Raw genomic sequence first — 25,897 nt, forward strand, 5'->3', positions numbered from 1 at the left:
AGAGGCTGGAGAGAAAGGCTGATTTCTGTAGCTTCCATAGATAACAGCTTGTGGAGAGAAGGGGTTTAGCAGTAGAGAAGTCACATAATAGCTGGCCAATAATTGGCTTGATCCTCATTTGAAATGTAGCAGTGTACTACAGAAAGCATGCATGCTCTCCCTAGCCCACAGCTGTCAGTTCAGCTGATAAAAATACGTACCTGAACACTATTTGTAACTAGGAAGCAATGTAGTGGATCGTAAGAGAGCAGGCTCAGGAGTCAAAAACAACTGGTTTTGTTCATATCCTCGTTTTACCACTTTCTAGCTGCATGACCTTGGGCAGGTCATGAAACCTGTGAACCTCAAGTCTCAGCAGCTGTAAATAGGGATAATGACAGTGCCTGTCCTGTTGTGTGGACTAAATGAAGTCATGCATGTCAAACTGCTGCCTCTGCCTCTGGGGAACAAATACTGGGGGCTGGGAGGCAGGGAGGTGACTAGCGTTTTTTGTAATAAACTTTGTAGATCTACTTGACTCCTTAAATTATGTACATTGATCATTTTAACAATAAAAATTAAATTTAAAAAATCCTCAGCACAGTGCCTGGCACATAGTAAGTGCTTAATGAACGGTAGCTTTACAGCTCTGATTACTGCACTCCCGTGGCCGCCACCTGGGAGTAATGTGCATTTGCTACCTGTCCCTTGCCAGAGGAGAACACAAGTTGGATAGAATATCAAGTGACACGAGTTTTCCTTCCAGCTTCTCTTTGAGCCATCTTTAAACCTTTCAGGGAAAGGGTCTGCACCTGAGAACGAAGACTCAGGTTTCATGGCAGTGGGAAGGTTATACTGCCCTCTATTGCCATTAGCTCAGCTAAGGACACCAACCACCTGCTTTTGGGTCAAATTCAGTGCGCTCTGAACTGAGCAGATGTTGGGCCCATCCTTATTAAACTCATCCCTTATTATTATATTAAACTGATTGGCTACTTCAAAGTAGATAATAAGATCCATAAGCCATTACATCCTCAGGCCCATATAGCAAAATATCTGCCTTTTCCAAACCTCTCCCTGTAACCTCTACTACATTTCTAAACCTAAACAGAGAGAAATTAACTCTTCCATGCCTTAGTCAACACAGACAGCAGCAGGTTAGAAGAGCTGATTTCTGATATAATAAAAGCAGACTAACTTCTCTAGCTCCAGATCCAAAACACACTAAAGGGTGACTGTCAGAGAGAGAGAGGAGGAGAAGCAGGTGCAAACGTGGGCAGGCAGGGCAGATGGCACTCGGCAGGGGCTGACGCTTGACAAGCATGAGGAACCTCTCCCAAAGATAATAACACGTTTCTCCTTCTGAACCAGCACTTGGCGGAAGTAATAACAGTGGCTCAGGCTGTAATCAGTTTAAAGGAGGAGTGTATGACAAACACCAGCTCCAAACGTTTTTTTTAAAAAAAATAAGAGCAAACACAAAATAAGATGCATAGTCCAAGTAACAAAATAAATGAATTTGGGATTCTTTTCAGCTCCCCCAGTGTAAATCATTACTCTTCAGAGAAAGAAAGCAAAGCATTTGGGTTGTCCTGAAGAACACCCTGGTATCACACTCTTATTCCCAGCTGTCCTGTATAAGACCATTTGGTTGGTGTCTTATTCCTCTGTAAGGCCTTCTTAGAAAACATTGAGAAATTGTGAAAATTACTGGCAAGTAAGAAAAAGAAGTACCTAATTTCAATACGACTTATTCTCTCCTTCCACACCTCTACAGATTGTTTTTTGCTACTGTACCACTGTCCAAACAGAAGCTGTCCCAGCCTCCAGAGATGAGTCACAGTTAGAATTCATTGCAAGACTAGCCTTGAGTCCACAGAGTGAACACCTACCCTACTGTGACTGTCCTCAGAGGCTCTTGGGCTAATCACATAAAAAGCGTTCATTAAAACAGCACCTAACCTTCACCAATACTTGGTCTGATTGTTCACCTGGGACAGGTCAGCCACAACTGAGCTGACAATGAGGCCAGCCAATCTTTAACAAAAGCATGGAGTCAGATTTATGAATCCTTGGAGCAGGTCAACATATACTTGCTCACCTTTCTGACCCTCTGACAGCTCTCACACAGGGAAGGCCCAGGCCCTCTGGATGTTGTGGGATGGAGCTAGGACAGGCGTTCCCACCCAGAGCTCCCCCATTCTCCCCACCACCACCCCTGCCTGTGGCACAGAGCACTGGGTCCGGAGAGCTTATGGGTTATTCAAGGGTAGCTGGGGAAGGGCTCCAGGGGTGTCCAGCTCCTGGCACTGACAGATGGGCCATTATGTTGGCATTCACCCAACCCTCACATAAGATGCATGAAGCAATCTTTTCATTTCATCCTACCAACCTTAGCAAGTTAAACTGTAACTATGGAGGCAGCAGGAAACTGTATCTGCCTACTAAAACTGTGGTCATGGGCTTCCAAGAGCGTCATGTTCTTTCCCAGCCTTCAGGGCAGGCAGGGAATTTCTTTAGAGTAAATCAAATCTATTGCCAACTCAGTGATCCCTGATACCAGGGCATCAGGTACTCCTCCAACCCATTCAATAAAGATGGCACCTGGTGTGAACTGAACACACTTGCCCCAACTCTAGCGCTCTAGGGGGCTCTCATCCTTTCCACTCACTCATAAATAAAAAGGGCTATTTATTATTAAGCCCACATGGTTGGTACACCCTGAGAGTTTAAAAAGTTTTTATTTTTATCAACCAGAAAAAGAAATCACTACTTTAAAGACTCAACAAACAGGGGAACTCTTCAAAAAAAAAAAAAAAGACGCCACAGGCAATCCTCAGTTTACATTAGAGCCACTTATCTTATTTTAACTCTGCTTCTTTCACATCTTGATGACACTGCTCATCAACTCAGTTACTGCTTTCGCTCAACACAGCCTCCATCCCAACAGGAAGATCTAAGGAAAGCCCAGGTTCACCTACTAATACCTTTAGTAACGTGGTGCCTGGATGTGAATCCCAGCTCTGCCTCTTGCTAGCTGTGTGATACTGAGGTAAGTTACTTAGCCCCTCGGAGCTTTTATTTTCTTACCAAAATATGAAGATGATACATGTAAAGTACTTGGCACTTACCTGGCACATAGGAACGGTTAAAAAATAACTCTAGTATATACCTGATCTTGCCACTTATAGCCCTTCAGAACCTCAAGTATTCTTGCCTTTAAAAATAAATAAATCTATATTCTCAAGCCAAACACAAATGCTTAGAATCATGAATTATCTCTGCCTTAAGGTATTCATTTAAGTATAGTTCCAATTCTTTTCGAAGCCATTTGTAATTATTTCACCCAAATTTTTTCATCAAATTACTTCATCCAAAGGAACACACTGCAACCAACTGAATGTATCTCCCACTGTCCATCACCCGTATCTCCTGACCACACATCCCTTACTCAGTATTCTGCCCTCAGCACTTCAACTGTTCTCCTACCATCATCCTTCCTGTCTTTCCAAATCTGTCCATTCTTTGAAAAGCCCTTTCCATCAACTCCACCTCTACTTCATCTCTGCCTTCCGTAACTCTAACCCCCAGCCATGCACACAAATTATACATTTTGACTGTGCTGTGCTCTACTGACCAAATTCATACTTCACCTTGACTGAATTGTATGTGTGTTTCATCTCCCCTACTGTACTGTGAGCTGCTGGTTGGTAGGGATAACTTCTTTTATTCTTCAAGTTCCCTTACTCAATAATCTACACTGCTCTGTACATCAGTGCAGAAATGTGTTAATGTGTTAATACTTACTGATAACTTACTGATAACTATACCCTACCCCATTTCTAAGGAGCCCTAAGAGGTGGAGCTGACTCAACTTTAGCCAGAAATGCTTTCAGAGGACTTGCTTTAAGAGGACTGCTTAACTTAAGAAGAAAAGGAGGCTCCGATTTCTCTTTGGGGTCCAAGTGCCATATTCTCAATGCATTATAGGCAACAGTCTTGTATATCGTCTCCAATGAGAACCTTTTCTCTGTGGTTCTTGAAAATGCTATTTCTAAATGATTCTACAGAGTTCATGAAAAAAATTACATAACATACCATGAGTTCATCAACCTCAAGAAATATCTCAATAGCCTCACCATAGCCCAGCCCTTCCAAAAAAGAGCAGCATGGCAGGACCTCAATTAAGGCTGGTAGGTAATCCATTCAGACAACCCCCACCCCACCCTGGGCCAGGGCAATGACAGACTTAAAAGGTATCAGTCCCTAAAGCCCTAAAGGAGTGAAAAACAACTAACAGGCTCACAACTCAGGAAAACGAGTGCAGTGCACTGGCCAGGAACACCAGCCCTCTCCTAAGACTACAGTGATAGCTAAGCCAGGGAGTTTACAGTCGGGTGAAGAGGCTTCCATTACAGAAAGCACTGGAGCAACTGGCTTTGCCTCCTCCAACTCTCATCTTCCCATTACACTCAACTGCCCTAAAGTTCTCCTTCTAACAGGGCATGCTTAGCCTAGGGCCTATACCACCCAGAACAGTCATACCCTGGAGGGTTAAATTTAAGGAAGAGAAATCTGGAGCAATAGGAACTTAGTGGAAAATCTTTTGTTAGAGTATTAAGATGTGAAGTCTTTCCTCAAATATAAGCCATTTATTGCCTTGCCAATTTAATTCTCTCATATCCTGTATGACTAACATGATTCCACACAATCCTTTATAATGACCATCCAACCAATAAATCAATCCTGTTGCACTACTGTTGAATGAAGTCCCTCTTACTGGTCCCTGTGGAGAAAGAGAATTCATATCACCAAGTTTCTTTTCTTAATTTGCCTCTGGATCTAGACCACATATAAAGGCACTGGTCAGAAAAATGCCATTCTTACAACAGAGTGAGTTGTCCCTCAAATAAACATTATTTTTAAAAATTTGAGGGTGAATGCCAACACAAAGCAAGGAAAGACTTAACAGTTATACGATTATATAGGTGGGAGGCTGGGCCTAATACACCACATTATTAATCAGACAAGAACGAACAGGAATGTTCACAGGCCCTGCCACACAAATCACCTACAACAGTTAGCACTTAGCATCAGGGCTTTATTCAACCTACCAAAACCAACAACCAGGAACCATAGTCAACTCGGCGGAGTATGGAAGGTGCGTGCTGTTTAATCATCAAGCATAGCGAAACAGATCAAGAAATCAAACACCTAGAAGACTGTCTTAGAACAATCAGAATATTTAAAATCATGATTAACTTAACAAACAATTCTCTCACTTATTCCTCACACATGAAAAGTCAAAATATCACTTGGGCCACTCTGGGTTGTAGGTGAGGAGGTAGATGGGCCATAAGAGACTGGAAAGACATCAACAAGAAGACATGCAAACTAGGTAAATAAACTGGAAGCCCAACAACATTTGGATAGGATACAACATTAGGATAAATAATTGAGCTTTTTTTTGGGTCTATTTCCTCAGGAAAAACACCCCACCCAAAACCAATAAAACACAGTAGGAACAAATTCCAAAGGTGTGCTGTTGCTCTACACTTGGTATATGCATTTACACTGGAAAAATGGCTGGTGATATTTTGACTTTCTTTTTTTTTTAAGCTAAAGGTAAAGAACTCTGTTCTTTCAGCACCCAAACCAGAGCAGAGAGACAGCAGTAAATTATAAATGTGGATGGAGTAACATCCACAGGACATGGAGATGGGGGAGGGGGGAGGGGAGAAGGGGTAGGTTTTTGTGCTGTTGCATTGGCAGGAGAGCTAAGCAGTCTTAAAGAACATTCTAGGCTTCTAGGTTTGCCATGAAGGAGTATCACAAATCCCAAGGCCCACCACCTACCCCTTCTCCTCTTCTCCGAGGGCACCTACCTTACTGTAAGTCACTACTGATAAGTTGTTTGCGTGACTGCTGGGGGACAGATTTACAGAGTTCTGTGAGAGTCTATTCTCATCTTGCTCGGTTTGGTCAGGAGCAGGAGCCCATGTGTTTTTGCTGATCGAGTCGAACTCGGAACCCCCAGGGTCTTTTAAGTTGTTTTCATCTGATTGTCGGTTCTTTTGGGGAGAGGCAAACGGGTTGAAGTTTCCTTCTACCTTGCGATGTGGCTGTGTGTTGAACTCCGTTTCAAAAGATGACAGCTGCTGCGTTACTCCTAAAAGTCCACCCACCTCCACACTGAGAATGACCCAGATGACATCTGAAACAAAAAGGCAATTCATGTCAATGCCAGGCATACCCTCAAGGCTCAAAGCAGCCACCACAGAGAACCCCAAACACCACCCAAACCATAAGATGAAATGTTTCTCTACATGCTAGTTTAGAAGCTTACTGACAAAGTTATCCAGTACATTTGCATTGCATGCAGTTCTACATTTTTGGTAACGTCAAATTCATACTCTGGTACAAATTCAGCAGACGTCTATGGTGAGACCCATGAAACTATCTGTAAAAAGGTTACTAGTTGATTTTGATGCATAACCATATTTTGGAAATCATCACTCCAGAGAACAATGATCAATATATAGAAACCCAAAAGCTATTTTTCCAGAATTACAAGCTCTTTGCGGTTTTTGCTTTATTTTGTACATGGTTAACTCAGAAAACTCAGGCAGGCATAATTCTTGAGTCAAAAACAATGCTTATATTTACTAAAACTGCAACTTATCAACACCCCCCACACACACACTTTGGGGCAATTTAGAGTGACCTGCCCAAACCAGGACAACTGAGAGTAAAAGGGGGAGTTATTAATTACACCAGGACACAGTTGTAAGCCAGCACTAATCCTGACATATTAGAACAGATATCACCCTGGCTATTTTCACCATCTATGTGTTCAAAAGATAGCAAAATTTAGTATGCCTGAGACTTTCTATTGATAAAATAATCCAATTTAATACCAACTTTGCCTTTCTGTCAGATAGGGAAACCCTACCATCTACATTGAAACCATAAGAGATTTGTTTTAAAAGATGCACCGTCAGACTTTTGGTCATAATTCAGTTATTTCCTCAACTGTCAAAGCCATGGGTTCAAAAAGAAATGAATAAAGTAAGCGGCACTTCAATTTGATGTTCAGCACCTCAATTCAGAGAACAGTGGCATCTACTTTCCTGATGGAAGGTTTTCAAAAAGCAAGCTATAGAAAGGCCAAGAAGCTTTTAAGTGTGAACCTTGTTGAAAACAAATATGAAAAATTGTTCAGGCTCCTAAACAAGTGGTATAAGGTTGACAGGAAGAGGCAGATAAAACTTCATCAGTTAGCTACCTGGAAATACAGTAGTCTCCTTTACCCATGATTCACTTTTCATGGTTTCAATTACCCACGTCAATGGTGGTCCAAAAATATTAAATGGAAAGTGCCAGAAGTAAACAATTCATAAGTTTTACATTGCGCACTGTTCTGAGTAGTGTGATGAAATCTCTCACTGTCCTGCTCCATCCTATCTGGATATGAATCATCCCTTTGTCCATCATATCCACGCTATATACGCTATCTGCTCGTTAGTCACTTAGTAGCCATCTAAGTTATCAGACTGACAATCACAATCGGGCACTGCAAAAGTGAGAGCCACAGTGAATGATAAGTGCTTAGTTAAGATGGAAAAGGCATTAAATTTGGACAATAAGATATTTTGAGAGAGACCACATTCACATAACTTTGATTACAGTATGTTGTTATAACTGTTCAACTGAATTTTTATTGTTGTTAATCTCTTACTGTGCCTAATCGGTAAATTAGGCTTTATCATAGGTAGGTATGTACAGGAAAAAACACAGTATATATGGAGCTCAGTACTGTCTGTGGTTTCAACATCCGTACTAGGGGTCTCGGAGCATATGCCCCACAGATAAGTGGTGGACTACTGTATAATATATAAGCCTAGAACAAATACACTAAAAAGGAAATTGAAGGAAACTAAGGAAAACTCTTGGGCTGTGTTTGTTCTCAATTTTCAATCTGGGTTCTACAGCTGAGGAAGGGGATCTTAAGTGTCAGAGAGCCATAAATACTCGATTTAAGGTTAGTGATTTGGAAGCTGTATTAAGAACTTGGTTGTATCCAAACAGCTATGAGCCAAAACCTTAGTAAGTAGAGATGCAGTGACATCTACTGTTCACTTCTATAATGAGCAACTCTTTTTACCTCCTGTGAAGAGGAAGAAAGCCACTAGCAACACTAGTATGGATCACAGGAATAGGCATACATCCCAGACACACTTACCATTAAAGCAAATGTGAATCTTTACGTAAACTAGTATCATAAAAGTTCAACCTGGGCTTCCCTGGTGGCACAGTGGTTAAGAATCCGCCTGCCAAGGCAGGGGACATAGGTTCAAGCCCTGGTCCAGGAAGATACTACACGCCATGGAGCAACTAACCCTGTGCGCCACAACTACTGAGCCTGCGCTCTAGAGCCTGTAAGCCACAACTACTGAAGCCTGCGCATCTAGAGCCCACGCTCCACAACAAGAGAAGCCACCGCAGTGAGAAGCCCGCGCGCCGCAACAAAGAGGAGTCCCCGCTTGCCACAACGAGAGAAAGCCCGCGCACAGCAACAAAGACCCAACGCAGCCAAAAATAAATAAAAATAAAAATAAAAAAATTTATTAGAAAAAAAAGAAAGTCCAACCTGCTGATTTAACACTGTAAACAAAGACAGGCAGAGTACCTTTTCACTTAGAAATCTGTAACAGTGCCAGTAATGGTGGGTCAGATGACTTTTATTGAAGACTTGCTCAATCTCATAAACCAATATGATATGGGCCTTAAAAAACAATTCAATGGCAGGCAGCCTGAGGGAGACTCATTCTGTGCTCTCTTATTCTAGACTTTCTAACCAAAGGCAACATTCCTTCACTCTACTATTCATTTCTTCCAGGCGGATACGCCTTGTCTTACAGTACATTAATTCCTACTTTTGTCTTCCACCCATCTGTTTTCCAAAATCCTTTTGTAAGTACATGGTATGTTTAGCATACTCAGCTACAGGTAATAGTCTTTGTTCTCTTAGCTCAGGAAACTAAATGCTTATGAGAAAGGACAGACTGTTCTGAAGGCTGTTAGCAGTACGAGACTAATGACATTTTCCCCCCTGGCTTTGAGAACTAAAGCTTCTTTAACACAACTCACTGGGCCTTATCATACTTAAAGCCACCACACTCTCTTCACCTTGGCTATTTTTCTGTACTGTTCACAGATTCTACATAGTAGCTGTAAAAGGAATGTCACTTAAGAAGTCACTGATTTATAAACACCAATAATTAAATTCCAGTTCTGATCCTCCAAAGTTACTATTGTGATGGGTCATTATGAACAGTACACCATGCCTTCTACATGGTACTCTCTGAGCTCTCCAGGTACTACCTATAGACCTCACATTTCGGAACGTGTTCATCCCACACATAGTGTGTGAGGGTTTCTTTTAATCAAACAATAAAAAGGATGAAGATGAGCCCAATAAGCTTATTTCAGAGGTTGACCATTTCCAATTCTTGTCAGAACACCTTAATTACTAAGATTAAAACTGCCAGCCAGATATTTATTTCACTATTGCTGATGATAAAATCACAGCTGTAAGGAATCTTAGGGGGCATCTAATGGAACTGCTTCACTTTCTAGATGAAGGATCTGAGGTCTGGAGGTTGAAGTGATGGGCCTAAGATCAGACTTCAAGTTAGAAGTTGGCCATGATGATGACCAAGAACTTCCAGCTCTTAGTATAGCTTTTTAAACCCATACTTGTTTCTTCCCAACAGGAATTTGGGAAGCCAAGTGCCCAGGGAACGAAACCTATAGTTAAGTCAGTCCCATTTTAGTATCTTTACTGACAGACATATGAAACAAGAATGGTGTCCTAGAAAAGTAGCCAAGAAAGTAAAACCAAGTGCCAAGCCTACACAGTCAGGGCTTAGTAAGCCAACGGAGAAACCAATTTTAGAATGTCTTGCCTTAAAGTAATTTTTTTTTTTTTTTTTTTTTTGTGCGGTACGCAGGCCTATCCCCGTTGTGGCCTCTCCCGTTGCGGAGCACAGGCTCCGGACGCGCAGGCTCAGCGGCCATGGCTCACGGGCCCAGCCGCTCCGCGGCATGTGGGATCCTCCCAGACCGGGGCACGAACCCGTGTCCCCTGCATCGGCAGGCGGACTCTCAACCACTGCGCCACCAGGGAAGCCCCAAAGTAATTTTTAAAAAGCACCTGAGACAGAACTTTGGAGCTAGAAGGTACTGTAAATATTATTTTATTCAACTTGTCCTTTTTACATATGATAAAACCTTTAATAATAAGTACAAACCTTATTAATCATAAGTATACATTTCCTTTTGTAGAAATGTGTAATAAATTACTGAAGAGAGAACATAACCTTTTATTTCTTAAGTTTAGACTATGAGAAGTGTAGAATAAAAGGAAAATATTTTACTTTGAGCCCAAGTCCATAATCTTAATCAATCATGCTGACACACAAAGACATCTCAGATTATGGTAAGAATATTAAAAACATTTGCATATATCTAAAAGCTAGCATCATGGGTCAAATCACATCATAATAAATGTAAACAAGTACCTATGATTTGTCCACTAAAATAGAATTGTTAAAAACAGTACAATATTAGAACTGGTAAATTTGTTTCTTGTGGGAATACAGGTTACAATATATGTACAGTAAGGGTACAGGTATACTGGGCTGAACAAATAAGTAAATGGATGGTGGGAGCAAGGTTTTTCATTATCAAAGAAGGATATTACAGGAAAGCAAGCAAAGACGGAATTCTAAAATAAACCCTGTGGTACTGGATTAAAGCCAGAGACATCAATATAAACGAAACATAGAAACAATTATAGATATGTCTGTATACAAAGGTTAGTATGTATACATATACTATCTAGCCCTATCTGGTAAGATGGCCTAGAAGTAATGATACCCCGCTAGCAATGAACATACCTAGTGCTCAGAAGTTTCTAAATACTACTCTCCAATAAAAAGAACAAGGGCTTCTTGGAGAAATGGCTGATTCTAGGGCTGGGGCATGGAAAATATAAGAAAAGCCTGGAACATCTTGTTGTACCAGAAAGTAAGGAAGTGGTCAAAACACAAAAGGATAGGGGCAGGTTACAGGGATACAGGAGCCACCTTAAAGAGCTCCCTCTGGAGCTGGAACAATCTGGGCAACAAAATAAATAATGTAGCACTGGACTGTAACTCCAACTATAAAATAAATATACATGAGTATATTTATTAACTATGAGTCCATAGTTATATAAATAAATGAAGGAGAAGTGACAAACTTCCTTACAAAGAATTCCAAATAATATATAAAGATACTCTCCCTCCCAAGAGGTGGAGCTTAATTCTATACACCCCCCAGGGACTTCCCTGGTGGTTCAGTGGGTAACACTCTGCGCTCCCAATGCAGGGGGCCCGGGTTCAATCCCTGGTCGGGCAACTAGATCCCACATGCATGCCGAGACTAAGAGTTTGCATGCTGCAACGAAAAAAAGCTCGCATGTTGCAAGACCCGGCAGGGCATAAATATTTTTAAAAATAACAAAATTCTACACACCCTCCAACCCACTCTATCTTAGTGATAGAGTAGGGAAAGAGAAAAGGTGTAACTTTACAGTGGAGAAACTGGCAAACTACTCAACCTAGTGACCAAGGTTAATATCACCAGTGATGTTATGCAAATATCAAGTACCCTCCACCCCCACAGGCCACTTCACCTTCACAGCATTCTTCCCCAAACCCATAACATCAGTCTAACCATGTGGAAAACATCAGATAAGCTCAGACTGGGGGACATTATAAAGCAGGGGTCCCCAACCCCCAGGCCACAGACTGGTACTTGTCCATGGCCTATTAGGAACTGGGCTGCACAGCAGGAGGTGAATGGCAGGTGAGCAACCAAAGCTTCATCTGTGTTTACAGCCGCTCCCCATCGCTCGCATTACCGCCTGAGCTCCGTCTCCTGTCAGGTCAGCGGTGGCATTAGATTCTCGGAGGGGCGCGAACCCTACTGTGAACTGCGCATGCGAGGGATCGAGGTTGTGCGCTCCTTATGAGAATCTAATGCCTGATGATCTGAGGTGGAGCTGAGGCGGTGATGCTAGTGCTGGGGAGCGGCTGCAGATACAGACTATCATTAGCAGAGGGGTCTGACTGCACAGAGACCATAATAAATCAACTGCTTGCAGACTCATATCAAAACTCCATCAGTGAGTGGCAAGTGAAAACGAGCTCAGGGCTCCCACTGATTCTGCATTATGGTGAGGTGTATAATTATATCATTACATATTACAATGTATTAATAACAGAAATAAACTGCACAGTAAATGTAATGTGCTTGAGTCATCCCCAAACCACAGCCACCCCCATCCGCGGAAAAATTGTCTTCCACAAAACTGGTCTCTGGTGCCCAAAAGGTTGAGGTCCGCTGTTATAAAGGATACTTTATATAAAGGATACTTGCCAGTATTCCTCAAAACTATCAGGGTTCGTGAAAAACACAGAAAAGACTGAGAAATTGTCACAGACCAGAGGAGACTGGGAGACATGACAACTAAGTACAATATGGGACCCTAGACTGGTTTCTGGAACAGAAGATTCCTGAGTGGAAAAACTGATGAAATCTAAATAAAGTTTGCAGTTGAGTTCATAGTAATGTACAAATGCTGATGTCTTCATTCTAGCAAGTGTGCCATGATTATGTAAGATGCTAACAATGGGGGAAACTGGGTATATGGGAACTCTGTATCACCTCTGAAACTTTACTGTAAATCTAAAATTGTTCCAAAGTAAAGTTTACTAAAAGAAATTAGTATAGCATTAAAAAAGTGTACTTTCAAACACTAAGAGTTAAAGTTGTAACACAGCCAACACAAACAATTCTCTCTGTAGTGAAGTGACTATAAAGGAGAGTGCTTTGATCTAGCAGGGGGTAGAACAAGGTTGTAGCAGGGCAGGCAGGAGGGGCTGTCACGCACTCAATTCTTCAGAGGCCTCAAAAAGACCACATCATCAACTGGACACACAAGTCATTCCCATCTGCAGGGAGATCTTGCCCTTCCAGTGCAACCCCTTCTCAGCAGTGCCATAAGGACATTAACAGTCTTCAAACAGGGGGAACAGCAATGACTGCACAAATGAACCATCTTGACATGGATGTTCGGCTGAAGCTGCCTGACTAGTTCCAGAGCCTGCCTCTGGCGCACAGAATATGCAAATGGAAGCCACAAAAAGCAAGCAATAAACTGCCACATTAATAGGTTCCACTTGGTCTGGGTTTCCGAAGGGGAAAGGTAGGGGAGTCGGTAAAGCACCACCTTCAAAAATCCAGTTTACAAGGACACCTCAAAGTAATTCCAACTGTGGTTAGGACTGAAATCTTACAGGCTTCTTTCTGATCTCTAGAGCAACTACCTTGGGCTCGTCCCTAAGAGCTGTAAGAGCACCAGGAGACACAGGCTAGCTTTAGCCTGCATGTACCTACAAGATAACCGGGGAGGCCACTTCTAGATTTGGAGGTTGCAAATTCAAATCCTTCCTAAAGCTCAACTCATCTTCATAGCACAACAGGAACCCCACATTTCCCCTGAGAATTAAGAAACAACTTGGGTCTGTAGAGGTAAACAGGCTCTAGTCAGCTGCTGGGCTACAAGCTACGGGCTCACATTTCATTTCTAGAGTAGGAAGGCTGGATATGTGCTGCTTGGCTTTGGTGAGAGAGGCTTGAAAGGAGAGAGTCTGAGCACTGGTAAACTAGTGGCCTGAAACATGCCCTGACAGTAAGTAGCGCAAAGGTCAACATTATGAGTATCTTTTTTGTGTCTGCCTCTTTCCAGTCTCAACTTCCAGTCTGTTTTTCTACACTGTTTACTCAACACATGCCTGGCTCTCATGACACCTGCCCAGGCACTCAGATACTTTCACTCTCTATGAACACAACACCTACCTCAGCATCTACGGGGGAAGATGGGACAGCCAGACTCCAGTTCATTAGCTCCTCAGAGGACAACTCCTGTTTTCTGGGGCCCAGGCCCCTTCTACTGCAGAGTGACTGTTGAAGGGCTGTCTCTACTCAGCTCTGCTTCCCTACCCATTCTCACTCCCCACCCCATCTTGCCACAGTGTGCATTAAAGACTTATTCCTTAGTTTCATATTATTCTCAGGAATTTCATTTTAAAATGCAAATGCCCCCTAAAGGAACATAGTAAGCTACATTAACTCCATTATCAGATCAACCAACGGGCACAAGTTCACAAAGGGGAGAAGATAAAGAGAAGCCCAGGAAAGAGCACTGGAAGCCTGGATAAGACAAGACAGTAAGGAGTCCCCAGTGCCCAGAATAGGAAGAGGGGCTCAGAAAGAAAAGCAGAAATGGCAACAAAAAAGAGACTATTCCTCTTCACAATTTTTTCAAATCATGCCCTATTTAATAATCATGAGGGACTTCCCTGGTGGCACAGTGGTTAAGAATCTGCCTGCCAATGCAGGGGTCATGGGTTCAATCCCTGGTCCAGGAAGATCCCACACGCCGCGGAGCAACTAAGCCCTTGCACCACAACTACTGAGCCTGTGCTCTAGAGCCCGCGAGTCACAACTACTGAGCCCGCGCAGTGAGAGCCCGCGCTCTGCAACAAGAGAAGCACCCGCACCGCAATGAAGACCCAATGCAGACAAAAATAAAAATTACAAAAAAAAACAAAACATGAGCTTTTGCCTTAACTTGTATGTGTGGCGGGGGTGGGAGGGCAGGTAATCGCGATCATTGAATCACTTAGTTATTTACTTCAGGTCTGAGGAAATAAGGATCCCTACTTCCCAAACCCAGTAAGATCAGTGCCATGAAACAAAGAGTGAAAACATGTCTGAGACAAAAGATGAAATCAGCTCAGAATGGGGAAAAAAACCCAAATTGCCATTAATCGGGCTGGGAGGACAGACAGAGATAAAGGCAGGTACAAAGAATATAGGAAACACTATTTCCCCCAAGGTCATACAGCAGCTGTAAAATGCTATAATGACCCTCTCTGAGTGGCTACTGCTTTCTTACCAACGACGCCCCCAGACCAGCTTTGTTACAGCCATCTATTACTAAGGATACCCAACTGCCACCCACGATAGCACCCAAGCCCTAACTAATCCTCACTTCTAGTCCTGCCTCAGAAACAGCAGCCAATCCAAAATTGATCCCACTTCCCTAGAGCCTCCTCAGAATCCTTCAGCAGGAACCCAACCTTACAGAAGCTGCTTCCCTCCTCCCTCTTACTGCACAGCATCCCACAGGTCACCTGGAGTGTCTTCCCTCACCACGTATGTCTATCTGGTTTTGTCAGACTACAGGCTTGTTTCAGGTGATCTCTGAACCCAGACGCCTTCCTCCCTTCCCCCTCCCAGCCTCAACTCCTAGAAGCAGAGACTCCACCCCTTCCTACCAGTCTTCCCTTCCTGTACAACTGCCCTCCCCACCAGCTGATAATATAAGGAAAAGGAGTGAATTCAATGATAAGGAGGTCAAAAAAAGAAAGAGAAGGAGCAGCCCCAAGAATAAAGAAAAACCAGGAGTATATAGTATTCTAGAAGTCTAATGACAAAAGTGTTTCAAGGAAAACAGAGTTATTAAGCGGGTCCAATCCAGCTAATAAATCAAGTTAGTTGAAAACTGAGAACAAGGCACTGGATGTAGTATCATGCAGGTCACTGGTGATTTTGAAAAGAGCAGCAGTTTTAGTGGAATGGTAGGGACAGAAGCCTGAATGGAAAAAATTCGTGAGACTAGGAAACAGGAGGTGGAGATAGCCATTACTGATACTAAATGTTTGAAGGACTTCTGAAAGAGAGCAGAGAAATGGGGAAGAAGCTGGAGGAGGAAAATTAATAATATTACATTATATGTAAAAGCAAGAAAATTTTTTTAATCAATCCAATCTATAGTTATTGTTTCAAGGCATGTAAAACAATAATGTGTGCCAACATTACATCTCCAAAGGAATTTTTTTTTTTTTTTTTTTTTGCAGTATGCGGGCCTCTCACTGTTGTGGCCTCTCCTGTTGCGGAGCACAGGCTCCGGGCGTGCAGGCTCAGCGGCCATGGCTCATGGGCCCAGCCGCCCCGCAGCATGTGGGATCTTCCCGGACAGGGGCATGAACCCGCGTCCCCTGCAACGGCAGGCGGACTCTCAACCACTGCGCCACCAGGGAAGCTCCTCTCCAAAGGATTTTTTAATTTTATATTGGAAGAAGTTTAAAATAACTCAAATGTCCATCAGTGGGGACTAAGCTAGAAAAATGAAGACATATCTACCTGAGGGGATACGCCACAGCCATAAAAACGAATGAATATTTCTACAGTGATCTCTAGAATATAATTATGAAGTGAAAAAAAGTAAGATGCAGATCAATATCTATAGTTATGACACTTCTTTGTAAGAAAAAGGACACATTTATATACATTTGCTGGTGTCTGCAAAACAAAACAAAATGCAACACTGAATGGATAATCTATAAATGAATAAATAAAAATGAGCACTCATAGGAGGAGGAAGGCACTATCTGAAGGGGACAGAACGGGAGGGAGACCTTTCTAAATACACCATTCCTAAATTGAGACTTAGGATCATAGAAATGTTCTACATACTCAAGAAAACAAAAAACAAAAAAACCAACACGCTAGGTCAAAGGGGGACAAGAGTTAAGAACTGGAGATTAAAAATAAATTTCCAGGCTTCCCTGGTGGCGCAGTGGTTGAGAGTCCGCCTGCCAATGCAGGGGACAGGAGTTTGTGCCCCGGTCCGGGAGGATCTCACACACCGCGGAGCGGCTGGGCCTGTGAGCCATGGCCGCTGAGCCTGCGCGTCCGGAGCCTGTGCTCCGCAACGGGAGAGGCCACAATAGTGAGAGGCCAGCATACTGCAAAAAAAAAAAAATAATAATAATAATAATTTTCCTAGGATGGTGACTGACACAGAATAGGTGCTCAATAGAAAATTATTTTTAAAAAAAGAAAATTATTTATGCAGAAATACTTAGCAGTGTGACATTAAAAAATGTTTACTGTGTTGCACTGTTGGAAGTTAGATTCAATGCTAAGAGTAATGTCTGATGATTGCCTATGTCTAACTGTCGCTGGAGGACTCTACCAATGACAGTAAAACAGGTTTCCTATATAAAATCTAAGAGTTTATGATACCTGTAAAAAGGGAATATAATATTTGATCCTCCTCTTCATTCACTAGTTTCACTGAAAGTAAATAAAGCACCAAACCCTTACTCTAAAGAACTGGCAATTAAAGGTAAAGAATTAAGCATTTAATCTAGCCTTATCTGTAAAACTGAATTTCAGGAAAATAAGTCATTGTTGATAAATAAATGTTTCCTCCGCCCAAAACTGCTCTAGCTAATATATGTGGGAAAAAATTGCCACTTTGTAATCCCTAATTGGAATGATTCAGGCAATAATCAATGAACAAAACCATTAGACAAAAGGTTGGTTGATGGGGAGGAACTTTGGAGGGATCAGACTGTCACCACTTGAACACTTTGATTGATCTCAGCATCACTAAGAGCCAAATAATTTTGAAAAAGAAGTACAAAGTTAGAGGTCTCACACTTCTTGATTTCAAAACTTACTACAAAACTACAGTATCAAAATAGTGTGGTACTGGCAGAAAGACAGACATATAGACCACGGAATAGAATGGAGAGCTCAAAAATAAACCCTCACATTTATGGTCAAATGATTTTTGACAAGAATACTAAGAGCATTCAATGGGGAAGGGAAGTCTTTTCAACAAAGGGTGTTGAGAAAACTGGATATCCACATGCAAAAGAATGAATTTGGATCCCTACCTTACACCATATACAAAAATTAACTCAAAATGGATCAAAGATCTAAACGTACGAACTAAACCTCTGAGAAGAAAACAGAAGGAAAGCTTCATGACACTGGATTTGGAAGTGATTTCTTGGATTTGACTCCAAAAGCACAGGCAACCAAAGAAAAAAGAAACTGGACTACATCAAAATTAAAACTTTTGTGCATCAAAGGACACAATCAACAGAGTGCAAAGGTAAACACCGAATGGAGAAAATATTTACAAATCAATATCTGATAATGGGCAAATATCCAAAATATATAAAGAACTCCTACAAAATAAAACTAATAACCTGATTTGAAAATGGGCGAAGGGCCTTTTGCCTCGCTGCATATGAGAAAGCAAGATGGGTCACCAGCAGCTCTAATGGAACCATCCAAGAAAATCAGGCCAGGGTTCTTGCTCTTGCTGCATCTGCTCAAAACTGCACAGTACGATCCAAAAGTACAGCCTCAATGTGTACCACCAGTGTTTCCAACAGTACACGAAGGAGATGGGCTTCATTAAGTTGGACTAAGCCAACTTCTTGAATGGGTCATCCAGGACATCTACCTTACCACAGAAACAATGCTAGCTCTTTGTACATTAAAACAAAAACAAAAACCCTTTTCAATTTTGAGAGTTTTAATGTGAATGGAATAGTCAACTGACTACAGAAATCTCCTTTTAAAAATTTACTGTTATCTTCTCAACGGATTCATCTTCAAAATATGTGGCTTATTTTCCCTCAGTTATATAAAAGTATTCAAGCTGGAGGGAAAAATGGGCAAAGGACGTGAACAAACTGAAGGACCTAAAAGCACAGGTAAAGATGCTCGATATCATTCATCATTAGGGAACTACAAATCAAAACCATAATGAGATACTACCTCACACTCATTAGGATGGCTACTGTCAAAAAAACAGGAAATAACAAGTCTGTGCAAGATGTGGAGAAACTGGAACCCTTGCACATTGGTGGGAGGGTAAAATGGTACAGCCACTATGGAAACCAGTATGGCATTTCCTTAAAAAATTAAAAATAGAATTGCCATATGGTCCAGCAATCCCATTTCTAGGTATATACCCAAAAGCACTAAAAGCAGAGTTTCAAAGAGATATTTGTATACCCATTTTCATAACAGCATTATTCATAATACCAAAAGGTAGAAGCAATCGAAGTGTACATTGATAGATAAATGATTTTAAAACTGTGGGATATACATACAATGGATTATTCAGCCTTGTAAAGTTGGAAAATTCTCAGCCATGTTACAACTTGGATGAACCTTTAACATGAACTGATATAAAAGCCAGTCACAAAAGGACAAAAACTGTGTGATACCACTTATATGAGGTACCCAGATAGTCAAATTCAGAGACAGGAAGTAGAATGGTGGCTGTCAGGGGCTGGAGGGAGAGGGAGAAGAGGAGTTATTATTTAATAGGTACAGAGTTTCAGTTTTGCAAGAGTTCTGGAGATAGATGGTGATGATGGCTGTATAACAATGTGAACGAGCTTAATGCCACTGAACTGTATACTTAAAAATGGTTAAGATGGTAAATTGTTATGTGTATTTCACCACAATTCAAACAAAACCCTGAGGCCCAGTAACTTTAAATTAGTTGCTCAAGGTCACTCACTATTATGTGGCAGACTCAAAACCAGAGGTCAGATCTATTAACTCCTGGACTAGTACTTATCTATAACATCAGGCAGCACTTTTTTTCCCCCTACCCCTGGTCAGTTTTGAATGTTCCACCAACCAGGAAAGAAAGGGTACTTATGGAGACAACTATTCCTGGCAGAAAAGATGGAAATACTAACATCTTAATAATTTGAAATTTTATAGCCTACTAATAAAGTATAACTGAGTGGATGATAGCACAATTGCAGAAGATATAGCATGAAAGTACATTTAAGCAACTTAAATTGCTAATTTAAATCTCAAAGTATAATTATGTTTTAAGGGTAACACAGGGAATCAAAACTATAGCACATTAAGAGCCAAACATATGTAACTGGAAAAAAATATACAGATTAAAACTGGCATTTTAACAATCGTTTTGCATTTACTTTGAAAAGCACTTAAATGTAACATTGGATAAAAGGGCTTAACATTTATTGTTCATTTTACATGCAAATAGGGAGAAAAATGGCTGGAATTCTCATTCCTTCACTACTTCTACTGCATTTCTCAACCAATCTGATTGTGACACACTTGGTGCTTCTTCATATCTGTAGTATTTTTACCAAAGGGTAATTTAAAATAGAATATTTGAACAGAAGAAGTACTTCCAAGTATTTAGTTCAAGAACCAGAAAGTCAAATTTTAGACTAGCAACTGATTTACTTAATTCAACCTTAAGTAGTTCCATTAAAAAAAGAGAGAAAGAGGTCTGTTCTTCTTGGTACATGTGCTTTAAAGTAAGGTTTAACTTAAGACTCTGATATCTTTCTGCAGAGGTACTATGTATGTTCTGAATACTAAAAAGCCTAATAACAAGACATAGCCCCGTCTTTTTTAAAAAACTCAAACGCTATCTTTGACATAATCATGGACAAAAAGGGTAAAACAGCATTACTGATGGTAATTAGTTAACCTTGGTGAGATCTCTGATAATGTACTACATCAACTCTCCCTTCCCCCTCCTCCTAAAAGAGGATGGGCTTTGTTTCTGGGTTCAGGGAAAATGCTCCCAGTCAACATCATCATCCTAGCTGGACCAATGTGAGAACTAGCGATACAAAGAAAATAGATACCCCTTCCCCTCAACATTCTCTCCTAAGAGAACTACATTACAGACGTCACATTCACTGACAAGTCAGAGTCAGACAGAGACAAAGCAGAACTTGTTAAATGTTTCTTCATTCTCCTTTCATTTTTCACTTTCTTCATCTCTTTGGTCCTACCCAATCTTCCTAAGTATCCCTTCCTCTTCATTTCCATTGCAGGCACTTATTAACAGGCCCAAAATTTTCCTGGCTTGAATCTGGGCACAGAGCTTTGAGGGAACGAATGACTACTCATCCCTAGACTGAAGTAGCAGCATCCACACACAGTGGGTCTTGGGACTCACTCATAGCCATTGGGACTTCCCAGTCCTACAAAGGGAGCCGCCCTCGCCACCCTCTCACAGCAGAGGTACAATGCATTGGGCCTTTTAGTCTGGGCCATGACACTCTGCTACTCATCTCTATTCCAGATGACCTGTGGGTGTAAATATGCTTCAGAGTACCATCACCTTCAATCTACCTCCCACTCTTTTGCACACAGAACCCTCAACTCATGCCAAACTGCATTAGTCATGATCAACAAGAGTTTATGCTTATTTACTGCAATCTGGAAATGTGATACCTTGTCACCAATCTGAATCTTTTTAGTTAAAATACTGCATATCTGGGAAAGCCCCTTCAGACACCATTTGACCTAGAAAGTTATTATTTCCTAATGTTTACTATTTTTTATTACTGAAAATAAGTTTTAATAGACTTCATTATTTTTAAGACTTTATTTTTAGAAGATGTAGGTTCACAGCAAAACTGAGAAGATAATATACTCTGCCTCCACATACATAAAATCTCCTTTACTATCAATATCCTACATAAAAGTGGTGTATTTGTTACAACTGATGAATCTACACAGACACATCATTATCACCCGAAGTCCATAGTTTATGTCAGAGTTCACTCTTGTGTTGCACATTCTATGGGTTTTAATAAATGTATAATGACATGTTTCCACCACTGTAGTATCACAGAATAGTTTCACTGCCCTAAAAATCCTCTGTGCTCTGCCTATTCATCCCTCCCTCCCCCAGCCCCTGGCAACCACTATTTCCACAGTTCTGCCTTTTCTAAAATGTTATATAGTTGGCTACATACAGTATGTAGCCTTTTCAGATTGGTTTCTTTCACATAGAAATATGCACTTAAAGGTGTTCTGTATCTTTTCATGAAGTGAAAGCTCATTTCTTTTTCATGCTGGATAGTATTCCACTATCTAGATGTACCGAAGTTTATTTACCCATTCATCTACTGAAGGATGTTTTGATTGCTTCCAAGTTTTGGCAATTATGAATGTAACTGCTATAAATATGGTAAGAATATTTTAGTTTTGTAGGAAACTGCCAAACTGCCTAACGAAGTGACTGTACCACTTTGCATTCTCACCAGCAATAAACGAGTTGCCGTTGCTCCACATCCTTGCCAGCATTTGGCGTTGACAGTGTTCCAGATTTTAGCCATTCTAACAGGTAGGTAGTGGTAACTTATTTTAATTTGCAACTCTCTAATGACATAATGTTGAACATCTTTTTATATGCTTATTTGCACCTGTATATCTTCTTCGGTGAGATGTCAGTTCAACTCTTTTTTGCTTGTTTTTTGAGTAGTTTGTTTTCTTATTATTGAGTTTTAAGAGCTTTCTGTGTATTTTGGATAATAGTCCTTTATCAGATGTGTCTTTTACAAATGTTTTCTCCCAGTCTGTGGCCTGTCTTCTCATTCTCTTGACACTGTCTTTCACAGAGCACTTAAGTTTTTAATTTTAATGAACTCCAGCTTATCAATTCTTTCTTTAGATCATGCCCCTTTGGTGTTGCATTTAAAAAGTCATTGCCTATAATCAATTCACTCTGCTGCACACCTGAAACACAATATTGTAAATCAACTATACTTCAATTAAAAAAAAAAAGTCATGGGAAATTCCCTGGCAGTCCGATGGTTAGGACTCCATGCTTTCACTGCTGAGGGCTCCGGTTTGATGAGCTGTGAGGCACAACCAAAAAGTCATGGTCGTACCCAAGATCATCTAGGTTTCTGCCTATGTTATCTTCTAGGAGTTTTACAGTTTTGCATTTTATGTTTAGATTTATAATCCATTTTGAGTTAATATTTGTGAAGGATGTAAGACCTGTGTGCAGATTCATTTTTTTACATGTAGATGTCTATTTGATCTGGCACCATTTGTTGAAAAGAATACCTTTTCTCCAGTGTATTGTCTTTGTTCCTCTGTCAAAGATCAGTTGACTATATTTGTGTCAGCCCATTTCTGGGCTCTCTCTTCTGTTCCAATTATCTATTTGTTTATTCTTTCACCATTACCACAATATCTTGGTTACTTTATAGGAAGTCTTGAAGTCAGAGTGTCCGTTCTCCAACTCTGTTCTTCTCCATTGCTGAATTGGCTACTCTGGGTCTTTTGCCTTTCTGTATATAATTTAGAATCAGTTTGTTGATTTCCACACAATAACTTGCTGGGATTTTGATTGGGACTGTGTTCAATCTGCACATCAAGCTGGGAAGAACTAATATCTTGAAAACACTGAGTCTTCCTATCCATGAACATGAAATATCTCTTCACTTACTTAGTTCTTCTCAGATTCTTTTCATCAGAATTTTGTTGTTTTCCTCATATAGATCTAGTTCACACTTGGATAGCTTTACACTTAAGTACTTTATTTTGGGGGGATAAAAACATAAATGGTAATGTGTTTTTAATTTCAAATTGAACATGTTCATGCTGGTTTATAGGAAAGTGTTTAATTTTTGTAAATCAATCTTGTATCCTGCAACCTTGTTATAGTTGCTTATTAGTTCCAGGATATTTTGTTGTTGATTCTTTCAAATTTTGCCATCTGCAAAAAAAAGATGGTTTTATTTCCTCCTTCCCAATCTGAAGATTTTTTATTTCGCTTTAATTGTCTTATTACACTAGCTAGGACTTCCAGTACGATGTTGAAAAGCAGTGGACTTTCCTTTGCCTCACTTCTGATCTGAGCAGAAAACTTCTAATTTCTCATCATTAAGTATGATATTAGCTAAAGATTTTTTGTAAATAGTCTTTATCAAGTAAAGAGCGATCCCCTCCTTTCTTCCTAGTTTCCTGAGAGTTTAATCACAAATAGGTGTTGGATTTTAACAAATGGTTTTTCTGTATCTATTGATATGAACATGTGACTTTTCTTCTTAGCCTGTTCATATAATGGGCTATATTAATTGATTTTTGAATGCTGAACCAGCCTTGCATGTCTGGGATAAATCTCATTTGGTCATAGCATATGTTATTCTTCTTACACATTGCTGGATTTGATTTGCTAATATTTTGTTGATGACTTTTGCATCTATGTTCATGAGAGATAATGGTCTATCATTTTTCTTTCCTTGTACTGTCTGTCTGGTTTTGGCATTAGGGTAATGCTGGCCTCACAGAATGAGTCAGAAAGTATTCTTTCTGCTTCACTCTTCTGGAAGAGATTCCAGAGTAGTGGCAAAATTTCTTCCTTAAATGTCTGGTAGAATTCACCAGTGAACTCATCTGAGCCTGGCACTTTCTGTTTTGTAAGGTTATTAATTGTTGGTTTAATTTCTTTAATAGATATGGCCTATACAGATTATTTCTTCTTGGGTGAGCTCTGGCAGATTGCACCTTTCAAGAAATTGGTCCATTACACCTAAGTTATCAAATTTATGGGCATTACATCTGTTTGTTACCAACATGACTTGCTCATAATATTCCTTATTATCCGTTGAATGTGCATGGGATCTGTAGTGATGTTCTCTCTTTCATTTCTGATTTTAGTAATTTGTATCTTCTACCTTTTTTTCTTAGCCTGGCCAGAGGTTACTGACTTAAATCAACCTTTTCCAAACACCAGTTTTAGGTTTTATTGGTTTTCTCTATTGATTTTCTACTTGCAATTTCACTGCCTTCTGCTCTACTCTATATTTTTCTTCTGATTTAATTTGTTCTTATTTTTCTAGTTTCCTAAAGTAGAAGCTTATATTATAGATTTTAGGTTTTTCTTTTTTTCTAACATATGTATTCAATGCTATAAATTCCCCTCTGAGAACTGCTTTAGCTGCATTTCACAATTTTGATAGGTGTTATTCTCATTTGCATTTAGTTCAAAGTATTTTTAGATTTCTCTTGAGATTTCTTCTTTGATCCATATGTTATTCAGAAGTGTGGGGATTCTTCCACTATCTTTCTGTTGTTGCCTTCTAGTTTAATTCCATTGTGGTGTAAGAGTATACATTGTATAACTTCTATTCTTTTAAGTTTGTTAAGGTGTTTTATGGCCCAGAATCTGGTTTACCTCGGTGAAAAGTTTCATGTGAGCTTCAGAAGAATTTGCTGCTGTTGGATGAAGTAGTCTGCAGATGTCAATTATATCCAGCATAATGATGGTGTTGTTGAGCTCAACTATGTCCTTATGGTTTTCTGTCTGCTGGGTCTGTCCATTTCTGATAACGAAGTGTTGAAGTCTCCAACTAAAATAGTGGAGACTTCGTCTATTTCTCCTTTCGGTTCTATCAGTTTTGCCTCACAGAGTTTGATATCCTGTTGTTAGGCACATATACATTAAGAATTCTTATGTCTTCCTGGAGTACTAACCCCTTTATCATTATATACTATCCCTCTTTATCCCTGATAATTTCTTTGGTCTGAAGTCTGCTCTGACTGAATATAGCTACTTCTGCTTTCTTTGGATTAGTGTTAGCACAGTACATCTTTCTCCATCCCTTTATTCTTAATGTATATGTACATTTATATTAGAATTTTCTTGAAAACAATGTAGAGTTGGGTCTTGTTTTGTGATCCATTCTGACAATCTCTTTCATTTGTACATTTAGACTACTGAGGTTTAAAAGTGGTTACTGATATAGCGGGATTAATATCTACCATATTTGTTACTGTTTTCTATTTATTGCTCTTGTTCTTTGTTCTGATTTTTCTCTTCTACTCTTTTTCTGCCTTTTAGGTTTTAATTGAGCATTTTACATGATTCCATTTTCTCTCCTTTCTTAGTATAACAATTAGTTTTTTTTCTTTTAATGAGGTTGTCAGTTTGCAATGTACATTAACAACTAATCCAAGTGAAATCATAAATGACACTACCCACTTCATGGATAGTGCAGGTATCATATAATAGCAAAATACTCCTAATCGCTCCCTCCTGTCCCTTGTATCACTGCTGTCATTCATTTCACTTATTCATACACACACACACACACACACACGTATATATATGTATGTATACACA

At 40.2% G+C, this 25,897-nt stretch overlaps 1 protein-coding gene and 1 pseudogene across 2 annotated transcripts in view; one reads left to right on the forward strand and one right to left on the reverse strand.

Moving 5' to 3' along the window:
* ILRUN (inflammation and lipid regulator with UBA-like and NBR1-like domains) overlaps window positions 1–25,897 on the reverse strand; it is a 109,255-nt gene that overhangs the window by 15,753 nt on the left and 67,605 nt on the right. Inside the window, exon 4 of one of the 2 annotated variants that reach the window (XM_024766006.1) lies at window positions 6,090–6,193. In XM_024766006.1, the coding sequence (XP_024621774.1) occupies window positions 6,090–6,193 (104 nt within the window). Of the gene's footprint in view, window positions 1–5,864; window positions 6,194–25,897 lie in introns of both variants that reach the window. The other variant, XM_024766005.1, reaches the window with a different exon arrangement.
* LOC112413855 (40S ribosomal protein S29 pseudogene) lies at window positions 18,216–18,386 on the forward strand (annotated as a pseudogene).

The sequence above is a fragment of the Neophocaena asiaeorientalis genome, unplaced genomic scaffold (assembly GCF_003031525.2).
Source record: "Neophocaena asiaeorientalis asiaeorientalis breed wild unplaced genomic scaffold, Neophocaena_asiaeorientalis_V1.1 scaffold46, whole genome shotgun sequence".
Taxonomy (NCBI): Eukaryota; Metazoa; Chordata; class Mammalia; order Artiodactyla; family Phocoenidae; genus Neophocaena; species Neophocaena asiaeorientalis.